Raw genomic sequence first — 13,285 nt, forward strand, 5'->3', positions numbered from 1 at the left:
AGGGAGATGGGGAGGCATTCATCATGAAGGGATGTTGAATTTTGTCAGATGCTTTTTCAGCATCAACTGAAATGATCGTATGGTTTTTGTCCTTCATTTTGTTGATAAAATGTATCACATTGATTGATTTGTATATGTTGAACCATCCTTGAATCCTTGGAATAAATCTCCCTTGGTCGTGTTGAGTGATTTTTCTAATGTATTGTTGAATTTGGTTTGCCAGTATTTTATTGAGGATTTTTTGTGTCACTGTTCATCAGGAATATTGGTCTGTAGTTTTCTTTTTTCTGATGTCTTTTGTTTTGGTATCAGGGTAATAATGGCATCATAGAATGAGCTTGGAAATACTCCCTCCTCTGTTTTTCATAATAGTTTCAGAAGGATTGCTATTAGTTCTTTAAATGTTTGGTAGAATTCAGCAAATGAAGCCATTGGGTCCTGGGCATTTCTTTGGTGGGAGGCTTTTTATTCCAGCTTAAATCTCATTACATGTTATTGGTCTGTTCAGGTTTTGCATTTCTTCATGGTTCAACCTTAATAGGTTGTTTATGTCTATAAATTAATCCATTTCTTCTAGGTTTTTCAATTTATTGGCATATAGTTGCTCATGGTAGCCTCTGTCTTGATCTTTGAATTTCAGCTATATCAGTTTTTAATATCTCCTCTTTCATATCTGATTTTGAGTTTTCTTTCTTTTCTTCTCAGTGGCTAAAGATTTTTCAATTTTTTTCTCTTTTTTAAAAAGTCAGTTTTTTGTTTCATTTACCAATTTTTCATTTCATTGATCTTTTGTATTTTTACCATTTCAGTTTTATTTTTTTCTGCTCTAATCTTTATTGTTTTTCTTCTGCTTACTTTGGGTTTGGTTTGCTCTTGCTTTTCTGGTTCTTTAAGATGCATTGTTAGGTTGTTTGAAGTTTTTCTGCTTTTTTGATCTAGGTACTTATAGCTATACATTTCCCTCTTTTGACTGCTTTCACTGTATCCCATAGGTTTGGTATGTTGTGTTTCCATTATCATTTGTTTCCAGAAACTTTTCAGTTTCTTTGTTAATCTCTTCATCGACCCACAGGTCATTCAGGAAGATACTGTTTAATTTCTAAGTGTTTGTGTAGTTTCCAAACTTCGTCTTACTTTTGATTTCTAGTTTTATTCCATTGGGGTCAGAAAAGATACTTAATATTATTTCAATTTTTTAAAATATGTTAAGACTTATTTTTTGGCCTAATATATGGTCTATCCTTGAGAATGTTGCATGGGCTGAGGAGAAGAATGTGCATTCCACAGCCATTGGATGAATTATTTTGTAAGTATCTATTAGGTCCATTTGGTCTATATGGCACATTGAGTCCAATTGATTTAAGTCTCTGTTGATTTTCTGTCTGGATAAAATGTCCAATGTCAAAAGTGGGGTGTTTAAGTCTTCAGCTATTATTGTGTTTGCATCTATCTCTCTTTAGCTTTAATATTTGCTTTAAATATCAGAGTACTCCAGTGTTAGGTGAATATATATTTATAATTGTTTTATCCTCTTGCTGAAGTAACTCCTTTACCATTATATAAGGACCTTTTTTGTCTTGAAATCTATTTTGTCTGATGTAAGTATAACTACTCCTGCTTTTTTGATTTCCATTTGCATAGAACATCCTCTTAATCCCTTTATTTTCAGTGTTTGTGTGTATTTACAGGCAAAGTGTGTTTCTTGTAGGCAACAGATCGTTGGGTTTTATTTTTTTAATCCATTCAGCCATTCTTTCTTTTGATTGGGGAGTTTAGTCCATTTACATTCAGCGGTTTTTATTTTTTATTCATTTGTTATTATTATTTTTGAGACAGTCTTGCTCTGTGACCCAGGCTGGAATGTAATAGTGCAATCTCAGCTCACTGCAACCTCTGTCTCCTGGGTTCAAATGATTCTGCTGCCTCAGCCTCCCAAGTAGCTGGGACCACAAGCACACACCACCACACCTGGCTAATTTTTGTATTTTTAGTAGAAACAGGGTTTCACCATGCTGGCCAGGCTGGTCTCAAACTCCTGACCTCAGGTGATCCTCCCACCTCAGCCTCCCAAAGTGTTGGGATTACAGTGTGAGCCACTGTGCCCAGCCTCAGTGGTACTGTTGAGAAGTAGGTACTTACTCCTTCCACTTTGTTATTTGTTTTCTTACTGTTTTGCAGTCTTCTTATCTTTCCTTCCTTCCTGTTTTCTTTTTGGTGAAGGTGATTTTCTCTAGTAGTATGTTGTAGTTTCTTGCTTTTTATTTTTTGTCTATCCATTGTATGTGTTTATATTTGAAATTACCATGAGGCTTGCAAGTAATGTCTTATAACCCATTATTTTAAACTAATGACAACTTGACCCTGACTGCATAAACAAACAAGCAAAAAGAAAATTAATAACAACTGTACATGTTAACTTTATGTCCCGTTTTTTAGCTTTTTATTCTTTATATTTTATTTTACTGTCCATCTCTTGAAAAGTTGTAGTTATTATTTTTGATTGGTTCATCTTTTTGTCTTTCTCCTTAAGATACTAGTAGCTTATATACCACCATTACAGTGTTAATGATAGTTCTGTGGTTTTCTGTTTATTTATTATCACCAGTGAGTTTTGGACCTTCAGATAATTTCTCATTGCTCATTAAAATTCTTTTCTTTCAGATTGAAGAATTCTCTTTAGTATTTCTGTGGGACAGATCTGATACTGATGAAATATCTTAGCTTTTGTTTGTCTGGAAAAGTCTGTGTTTCTTCTGTATGTTCAAGGAATATATTTTCACTAGATATTTTATAATATTTGTTATTTCCTTTAGCACTTTAAATAGGTCATGCCATCCCCTCCTGGCCTGTAAGATTTCCACTGAGGAGTCTGCTTCCAAATGTATTAGAGCTCCATTGTATGTTATTTGTTTCCTTTCTCTTGGTGGTTTTATAAATTTTTTTTATCCTTGACCTTTGAGCGTTTGATTATTAAATGTCTTAAGGTAGTCATATTTGGATTAAATCTGTTTAATGTTCTATAACCTGCTTGTATTTGAGTGTTCATATCATTCTCTGGGTTTGGGAAATTCTCTGTTTTTGTCCCTTTTAATAAACTTTATATCCCAAACTGTCTGTCTCCTCTTTAAGGCCAAGAACTCTAGATTTGCCCATTTGACGCTCTTTTCTAGCTCTTATATGTGTGCTTTATTCTTTTTTCCTTCTTTTTTCTGTCTTCTCTGACTGTATTTTCAAATAGACTGTCTTCAGTCTCACTAATTCTCTCTTCTGTTTGATCCATTCTGTTATTAAAGAACTCAGATACATTCTTCAGTATATTGGTTGCATTTTTCAGCTCCAGAATTTCTGCTTGATTCTTTTTAGGTATTTTAATCTCTTTGTTAAATTTATCTGATAGGATTCTGAATTTCTTCTCTGTGTTGTCTCTAATTTCGTTGAGCTTCTTCAAAACAGCCATTTTGAATTCTCTGTCAGAAAGGTCACATATCTCTGTCTCTCTGGGATTGGTCATTGGTGCCTTATTTAATTTATTTGGTGAGTCATGTTTTCCTGGATGGTCTTGATATTTGTCAATGTTCATCAGTGTGTGGGCATTGAAGAGTTAGGTATTTATTGTAGTCTTTGCAGTCTGGGTTTGTTTGTCTTCTCCCCCTAAGCATTACCTTTCCTGTGTGTATTTCTACATCCTTTCTTTCTACTGACTACTCTGATATCCCAATATACTTTTTAAATATTTTCAAACAGGGTGAACTTTTTCCTTCTGGCATGGTTTTAGATCAGTCTTAGGTTCACAGCAAGTTCCCATCTTCTCTCTTTCACAGTTTTTCCCAAACTACCCTTGCTTTTTATGAAAACCTGCAATGGGAGAAAGATGCTGGGATTTGCTGTATATTTTTCTACTTAGAGATAATTTGAGGCTCATGCCTGTAATCTGAGCACTTTGAGAGGCCAAAGCAGACAGATCACTTGAGGCTAGGAGTTTGAGACTAGACTGGCCAAATGGCAATACCTTGTCTCCCCTAAAAATACAAAAATTAGCCGGGTGTGGTGGTACATGCCTATAATCCCAGTTGCTTAGGTGGCTGAGGCACAAGAATTACTTATACCCAGGAAGTGAAGGTTGCAGTGAGCTGAGATCACACCACTGCACTCCAGCCTGGGTGACAGAGCAAGACTGTATCAAAAATTAAAATTAATAATTAAAATAATAGATAATTTGAAGTTTGGGTGTTCTCTGTCTTCTCATAATACAGAAGCTATTGGTTTTGTGAGGTTTTATTGGCCCTTCTTATTTTTCCTTATTGTTTTTTTTTTGGAAGATATGTTGGGAAATGTAGACTAGAATTACTTGAGGTGGAGAGTTTGTCTTTAAAGATTAGCAGGTCTCTTGTTGCTATTTCATTGTCACTTTCATGGCACTATCTGTGATTCTTTAATACAATGGATTCTGCTATTTTATTTCACTTTTTTTAATAAAAAGGGTTCTGTTTATAGCATCTGTTAGTTTAAAAGTGTCCATCCAGGCATGATGGTGTGCACCTGTAGTCCCAGCTACTTGAAAGTTTGAGGCTGGAATATTGCCTGAGCCCAAGAGTTCAAGGCCAGCCTAGGCAACATAGTGAGACTGTGTCTCTTTAAAAAAAAAAAAAAATGTGTTCAGTGGAAAGGTTCATTTAGTAAAATGAGTAACAATTTCAAAAAGTACTTAAGGTAGTCTTTCTGGCAGGATAGTCAGTGAGATGTTAAGTTAGAAAAGGAAAGTGGAAGCGATTATAATACAAATAGACTTCCATTTTTGTTCCATTCCTTGTGCAATGAAATAAGTTTAGTTAATTGATATCTGTTGTCTTTTAACCTTGCTGTTTTTATATTAATTTAATTTTAACATTTCTGTTTTTATTGTGCTTAATGTTTTGTTGTGTTTGCCTTGACATATGAAAGAGAAAGCCACAATAATGTTCAAATACAATATCTTAAAATCAGTTAGATTTAGGTAAATCTTAATAGTGGAACTTAGGGTTGATGATTCCAGAAACAAATTTTGGAAACTCAAGAATAAGATGAATAATTAAGAAGCATATATTTTATGAGTGTACAATTATAATGATTCTATTGTTGTTACAGTTGGTAGTATCTTTACTTCTCTGCCTTCTGGACTGGATCATGGCCATACCTCTAAAGACACTGCTCCAACCATTTCATGCTACGGGAGCAGAAAGTGATAAAACAGAAAAATCTGTTCTCAATTGCATTTATAAGGTAAACTTCCTTGCTTTATTATTTATTTGGTAACCAAGAGTTTTTAAAAATTAAATAACATTTCTCAGTATAACATTTTTATTGTTTTAGAGCTCGAAAATTTCCGAGAACACAGATTTAGCTTATAGTACCTAAGGGTAATTTAAAAGTACTTCCTACAAGATACTGTTGTTTCATTGCAAAATTTTGAGAGGAATCAGATTATTGTTACATATGAGTATCATTAAATTTCATTCATTCTTTTCAAGAGGCATTAAATTTTACCCTGATTTTTTTTTCTTTTTTTGAAATGGAGTTTCACTCCTGTCACCCATGCTGGCGTGCAGTGGTGCAATCTCGGCTCACTGCAACCTCTGCCTCCAGGGCTTATGCAAATATCCTGCCTCAGCTTCCCAAGTAGCTGGATTCCAGGTGCCCACCACCATACCTGGCTAAATTTTGTATTTTTAGTAGACAGAGGTTTCGCCATGTTGGCCAGGCTGGTCTCAAACTTCTGACCTCAGGTGATCCACCCACCTCGGCCTCCCAAAGTGCTGGGATTACAGGCGTGAGCCACCATGCCCGGCCTGATGTTTTAAAATATTTAAAATTTTTGCCAAGCTCTTGTGTTACCAATTGAATTTTATCCTCCTTTAACTTTTATTTACTTATTTATTTAAAGTAAAACTTGGTGGTTTTTCCCCTGTATTTTCAGGTTTTACATGGATGTGTTTATGGAGCTCAGTGTTTTAGCAATCCAAGGTATTTTCCCATGAGCCTCTCTGATTTGGCATCTGTAGATTATGATCCTTTTATGAATTTGGAAAGTCTGAAAGAGCCTGAACCACTGCACTCTCCTGACTCAGAACGATCTTCTAAACTCCAGCCAGTAACAGAAGGTAACATGAATTCTCTTCATGACAACATTGTTGCTTGGGTTCTCTCAAGGTATAACTTGAGGCCATCGGTGGAAATATTGGAGAAGGAGAGTATGTCTTACTTTGTAGTTGTTTATCTAATTATGTATATATAGCACAAGTTCATTATTAAAGAAATAACTTCACATGCACAATTACTAATATTACATGTTGACATTCCTTTTATTCCTAATCTGAAAATGCATGGGACCAGAAGTGTTAACGATTTTGGCTTTTTTCACATTTTGAAATATTTGTATTATACTTACCAGCTGAGCATCCCTAATCTGAAAATCCAAAATCTGAATTGCTCCAATGAGCATTTCCTTTGAACATCATATCAATGCTCAAAATTTTTGGATTTCAGATTTTCATATTAGGGATACACAACATGTACTTCTGGCTAAATTATTCTTAGAAGTTCTTTTTGATATTTTATATATCATGGAATTTATATAGAATAAAAAATGTAGCTTTGGAGTCTGGCTTGAATTTTGACTCTCAATGGCTGTGTATCTGTTTTCTTATTTGTAAAATGCAGATATTAGTTTCCTCTAAGGTTGTTTTAAGTACTAAGTGAGATAATATATGTAAAACCCTTTGCACAATCTTACTTATTAGTACATAGATAGTAACATTTTTAAGCCACATTGTTTCTACATTCAGAGCATTCTCTCTCTGATAGAAGAGAAAGACCTAATAGAAGCAAATAATATTGTAATATTATAGGAGTATAAAAACAGAAGTAGATACAAGATGTAGAGGTAAACTAGAGGAACCCAGCAGTTGATGAAGTGTTTTAAGAAAGGGAGATACATGATACAATTTATATTAAGAGCACTTTTAACAATAGTAATTTATAGGAGTTGGTAAATTATGGCCCATGCCTAACACCATCCATATTGTCATTATGGCTACTTTTGTATAACAGCGTCAGTATTGAGTAACAGTAGAGATCACATGGCTTACAAAACCAAAAATACTTATTATCTGGCCCTTTATAGAAAATGTTTGCTGACTCTTGATATATTAGATTGATTTGGGCAGCAATAGGTTAAGCAAGAGTTGCTGACGGGTTAAACTAAATTTTTTGTTGAGTTACTGAAGAATGGTAGTAGGAATGGAAGGGCAAGATGAACTTGATACATATTTAGGACGTAAAGTCAAAGTCTTTTGTAAAGAGAAGAGAAATTTAAGGTAGGTTTCTGACTTGGAGGTTGGTTAGATATTCCCCAAACTAGAATAATTTTAGTAAAGAATATTAGAGAAAGTACAGATTTGGTAGGGAAAATTAGTAGGACAGTTGGAAATGATTTAGTTTGGGGGACCTATTAGATATTCATGTGAAAACATCTCATGGACAGTTAGTTGTATATACAAATCTAGATCTTAGCAGAGAGATCTTTGTTAGGAATATATATTTACATGTGTGGGTTCTGAGAAGAAAACATTGGAAGGAAAACCAGGAGAGAGTAATTTCTCAGAAACCAAAAGAGGTGAAAGCTTTTAAAAGTTTAGCCAACAGTGTTAAATGATAGAGAGGTCACGTACAGAAGTACTGACAAATGTATCTGCTTTAGTTTCACCAGAAGTAAGTGGAATCAGTGGCTGTGGTTTGAGGAGCAAGCAGGAAATAAGACAGTGGAATCATGCATGGAAAGTATTCTCTAAAGAAGCTTGACTTTAAAAATAAAGGAAACAAAAATGCAATAAAATAGTAGGCAAGCTAAGGATGATTTAGGGTTAAAAGAGTTTTAGGAATAAAGAGAGTTGAACTTATTTATAAGCTGAGAAGTAAGTGGGAAAGGTATCATTAACAGAGTGAAGTCCCTGAGAGGATGAGCTAGAAAGTATAGATGCTTGTATTAGCCCTTCTTCTGAGACCAGAAAGAAGAGGAAGATTTAAGTAATTAAGATAATTGACAGAAGTTACGGAGGGCCCAATAGAAAAAAAAACCCAAAGAGTTTTGGTTACATCTGTCAACAGTTAGTAAGATGAGTGTGAAATACAAAGGAGCTGTGGATTTCAGAATATTGGTATATGGCTTAGCCATAAAACCTAGGCTTGATAAGGATCAAACTGCCAGGAAGTGGCTACTAAGTTGGGAGAAAATAGAGTGACCTTGTGAGTCAGAAAGTAAATGTGGTTGGTAATAAGTTAGAACAGTGGTTGTCAGCCTTGGCTGCATATTAGAATACTGATATTCCATTCCTATCAATAGAGATTTTCATATATTAATCAGGGATTTGCTGAGATTGTTTAAAGCTCTGCATGTGACTAATATGCAGCCACAGTTGAGAACCACTGAAAGCATCATTGGTATATTAGGACAATTATTTTTAAAACATTTCTTTAGGTAGCAGAGCCTTTTCTAATAAATTTTATAAGGAAGCTCAATTTGGAAAACTTTTAAAAATAGAACCACAGAAGAGTGGAGTCGTGGGGTCCTACGAGCTTCTTTCTTGTCTATCTCTAAGGGCCTTCTCCAAGAACTCTGCAAAACACAATTGGGAAGTCACTACACTAGGAGGTTACAGTCAAAGAGTAGGCTAGTAAGGAAAAGTTTGATTTTTAAAGGTAGAACAGTTACAAATGAATAAAACATCTAAGATGTGTCCATGATAATGTATTGATGGCATACAATGAAAGTGAAAATGTGAACTTAGAGGTCCAGGAAGTAGAGCTAGGGTTTTGGGTTGACCATGAGGTACAGATAGTTTGTCTAGAACATAAATACATGATTGAAATAGGAATATAAGATTTACATTGTTTCTCAAATGTGAAAGAGGTATATCAGGCAGTATAATAAAGCAAAAAAAAAAAGGGACAAAATTTATATAAGCAATTTAAAACTATATTTTTAGATTTGACATAATGAAATACCATGTTTATTTTACTTAAAAATATGGTTATGCGAAAATACTAGTTTGACCATGCAAAGTTTAAGGTATAAAATGGCAAAGTTTTTATTCAAGACAGTATAGAATATGTTTCTTGAAAAAAGCAATAAAGTTTGCTTATGTCAGAGGAAGTTTTAATTTCAGATTTTGTACAAAATTCACTGCACCAGTATCAAACAGTCACTGTAAAAGAAGCAAAGGAAAAGATGTAAATAGATTAGCTTAATATTGATATCAAATACGCTGTGCAGTACTAGTCTCTAAATGTATCAAATTGTTCCCTTTGGACTTCCTCAAAGGTTTTAAGGACCAGATAAATATAGGACCTTTTAGGAACAGCTGTGAGCTAACAGTACATGATTCTCTGGTGTGTAGTGACTACATGCTCTGGGTGTTTTTTAATGTGAAAATTAGTGATCATTGTACCCTTGTCTAACACATGCTTCATCATCTTCGAGTACTTTTTTGGCCAAAGAATTCTAAACATTGAGTGTCCTTAATAAGCTCAGTATTGGATTGAGCAAGTCTGATTTGAGAACTATTGGCAGGAGTAGCTGTAATTATTAAATTTACTAAAGAATAAAGCAAGGTAGTAAAGTTGGCTTTTCGTCAAATGGCAGTAGTCTTATTAGCAAAAAGTCATCATTTGCTGGGTCAGAGTGAAAGGGGGCTCCAAAGGATTCATTCTGTCCTAATTATAGTTTCACCTGTACTTATTATGCAAAGCTAATATTTAAAGCATTTGCCAAAATTAACTTCCTCTGCGTGTTCTATTACAGTGCAGTGAATTGCAGCAGCTTTTTATGTCTTGCTGCTTTTGTATGCCATAATAATCTGTAATTATGGGTTTGCTGCAAATGCTGTAGGGTTTGTTTAATCTGACAATCTGAAAAGACAACCCTGAATAGACTTATTTAAATGAATGCTAGCGACACAAAGCCTTAGAAGCATCGATATCTCCATTTTACATTTTCTCACAAGACTGGTTATTTTAGAATTTTATTTTAAATATCTAAACTGGAGAGTTGTACATCTTTATATGTTAGTAGATAAGTAGAAGAGAGATATGTATGTTTTATAGTTTATAGCTCAAAAATAAGTGTAAATAAATTTATTGCCCAATTAATAATTTGAGAGATTTTTATCCTTTTGTATATAGACATATATCCTGAATTTAGAGAAGCAGCTTAGGGCAGAAAATGCTTTTACCTGCGTCTGAGATTTAAATTTATTCTTTACATATTTTCAGTGTTGGTAAGTATGACAGACCTGTGAACAAGCTCATTTAAACTGCATTCTCACGGTCTCCTCCTTTAAGAAGAAGATATATGGGATGGACTGGTACCTGGGCTTGGAGGTTTATGGTTTAGGGAAAGACCTGACTCATTCTTGGAGTTTATTTATAAGTGAGTTTGAAAAAGAAACTCATAAGACCTATGTTACTTATAATACTCTTTATATTGAATAATTTTTATTGTTTCTGTTACATCCAGTTTTACATGTAAGAGTTTTTAACTCGACTTTGTAAATAAGTAGTATGCAATTCTTACAGAAAAATAGAGTTTAAAGAATTTTATGTATTTGTGATCATGAATCACAGTGCAAACCAAAGCCAGGGATTCTTTTCTTTTCTGTGATTGTTTCTCTTAAATTATACTCTTTCCCTTCTTCAGAATGTAAACTTTTATGTTATGCAAGAGGATTTAATGCTTAGAATGAGTCATCTATTTAAGTATATCACTCAAAAGGGAGAGTAAAGAATAGAAAATTTTTTTTCTATGTCAAAAATTTTTAAATGATTAATTTTAATTTTTGTTACCATTTAAAATATGATTTAGTCTTGAGTTTTTCCCATTGATCTTGCTTTTTATTTGGCAGTTTATGCTAAATAAGACTTTTTTGAAGTTCTTATACACAGAGAAAAATAAATTTTGAATTCATTGTTTCCATATGTCACAAAGAAAAAGGCAGTTTAACAAAAGAGAAAAAAAGTATGGAAATTAGAGCTGTAGTAAAGAGGGAAATGTCACTGAGCTGCGAAGCAAAAGGCATGTCCTATGGCAGGCAAATCACTTAACTTTGTGAACCCATTTGTCCTTATGTGCAAAATGAGGAATACCAGCTAGATTATCCTGTTAGAGTGTCAACATTTATTATATTCAAAGTTATAATTAGGGAAGGGAAAGCAAACACTAGATTCAAGCTACCTCTCTATTTCTTGTCATATAGCTCAAAATACTTTCTACTTTGCTTAAATTCTTTAAAATGAAGGATTGAATTAAAGCTAATCATTTAGTATTATTAATGTAGTGTTGAATGGCTGGTTATTAGTAATAGTCATAAAAATAATTTTTAAAAATCTCAATGTAATTGGAACTTTTATTTATTTTCTTAAGACAGAGTCTCACTCTTGTTGCCCAGGCTGGAGTGCAGTGGCACAGTCTTGGCTCACTGCAACTTCCTCCTGCCAGGTTCAAGCGATTCTCCTGCTTCAGCCTCCCGAGTAGCTGGGACTACAGGTGGGCTTCACCACACCCAGTTAATTTTTGTATTTTTTGGTAGAGACACGGTTTTACCATGTTGGCCAGGCTGGTCTCAAACTCCTGACCTCAGGTGATCAGCCCGCCTCAGCCTCCCAAAGTACTGGGATTACAAGCTTGAGCCACTGCACCCGCTCATAAATTGGAACTGGAAAACAAACAAACAAACAATAAATAAACTAAGGAATGTTTATATTTATATGTAGGTAAACATAACTTGCTTGATAATGGGAAATTAAAATTTTGATAGTAACATTTTAAAATCAACCAAAGCCCAGAGGAAACTATCCTTTTTTGGAGTTAGAGAATATGGAATTAACATTAATGGCATAGCAACTGGTTGGTTGGTTTACCTATACCCAGTGGTATTGGTTCTGAATCTTGAAGGCTAAAGACTTCAAAACTTAACACTATTCTTTTCTCTTGCCTCTTTTAAAGTGGTTATACCATCAGTGCACAAGCTGGTCTCCCTTTTTTTTTAAAGTTAGGTTTATTGAGGTATAGTTTACATAAAATCAAATATGTTCTTTTTTGATGAGGGAATTTTTTATATTGATTATGTTGATGGTTACACAATTATGTACAATTACCAAAAGTCATCAAACTAAACACGTAAAATTGGGCATGTATGTAAATCAGAACATTCTTAAGTCTGTATTTATTCTGACAAATCCTTATTTGTTCTGGCAGGCGCTAGTGTTCTCAACTGATTAACTGTCAGAGAATATAAATACTCAGACAAGATCACTCTGTTACTGTGGTAAAATAATATAGAAACACAATCACTCTGTAATTACATCTAAAATTAAGTAGAGACAAGAATGTTTTAAACACATACACACACACACACACACCCCTAAACATCCTAACATGAATGACTAATAGTTCTTTACCAGAGACAACTCTCCTCCTACCTCTTAATTGAAACACATTAAGATAACAGTCAATTAGTTGTCCGCAATTCCCGAGACCACTCTATCCCGAACTGGCTTCCACATCAGCAATCCTCAGATTCACAGTCGTTAGCTCTCCTTAGAATGACATTCTTCAGTTAGTTGGCTTTGACAAATTATTGTCTATTTCCTTTCTCCTTTGCCCCATTACTCTCTCTTCCTGTGTTCCCTGTCTTTCCTCTACCCTCCCCTCCCTTTTCCGCCTCCTTCAGATTCTGACATTGGTTGTCTTGCCTTTCCAGGTCTCTTAAACTACTGTATTCTTTGAGTTTTCTCTTTTGACTGTTTCCTATGATTTTTTTTAGTTATTCGTATGACTATGCTTCTTACCTGAGTGCCTTCTTATTGTACTTGAGTAAAAAAAAAAAATGTTTCTTGCATACAACTAACTGCTAGACTATATACCACATTGAACCTAAAGAATACTTTAGAAAAATATAAGCAGGGTTAGCAAATATTTTTGCTTTTAAGAGAAAATCCCTTTTGCATACAGGTTCTGGCTACACTGACTTGCTGTTTAAATTTATTCTGATTCCCAGAGTTTACTTGGAATGTCACTTTTTTTGGAAACATTTTCATGTTATCTGTAAAAGCCGAATTAAGTGACATTTAAGGCATCTACAAACTGACTCTGAATCTGGAATCTATTAATGAGATAAGAAACTTGTCAGTTGAATAGAATTTCATTGTGGTTTGGTTTGGTTTGGTTTGGTTTGGTTTGGTTTGGTTTGGTTTG

General features: G+C 34.2%; 1 protein-coding gene across 20 annotated transcripts in view; it reads left to right on the plus strand.

The window, feature by feature from the left end:
• The window catches only part of RALGAPA1 (Ral GTPase activating protein catalytic subunit alpha 1), a 297,019-nt gene that overhangs the window by 184,189 nt on the left and 99,545 nt on the right, over positions 1–13,285 (plus strand). For all 20 annotated transcript variants that reach the window (XR_004258069.1, XM_032242528.1, XM_032242525.1 and 17 more), the window contains 2 exons: positions 5,125–5,259; positions 5,954–6,137. Coding sequence is in view for 19 of the 20 variants with exons in the window: in XM_032242528.1 (XP_032098419.1) it covers positions 5,125–5,259; positions 5,954–6,137 (319 nt within the window). In the remaining variant the exon portion in view is untranslated. The remainder of the gene's footprint in view (positions 1–5,124; positions 5,260–5,953; positions 6,138–13,285) is intronic.

This window comes from Sapajus apella, unplaced genomic scaffold (assembly GCF_009761245.1).
Source record: "Sapajus apella isolate SASKATOON/1434 unplaced genomic scaffold, GSC_monkey_1.0 scaffold50, whole genome shotgun sequence".
NCBI classification, from domain to species: Eukaryota; Metazoa; Chordata; class Mammalia; order Primates; family Cebidae; genus Sapajus; species Sapajus apella.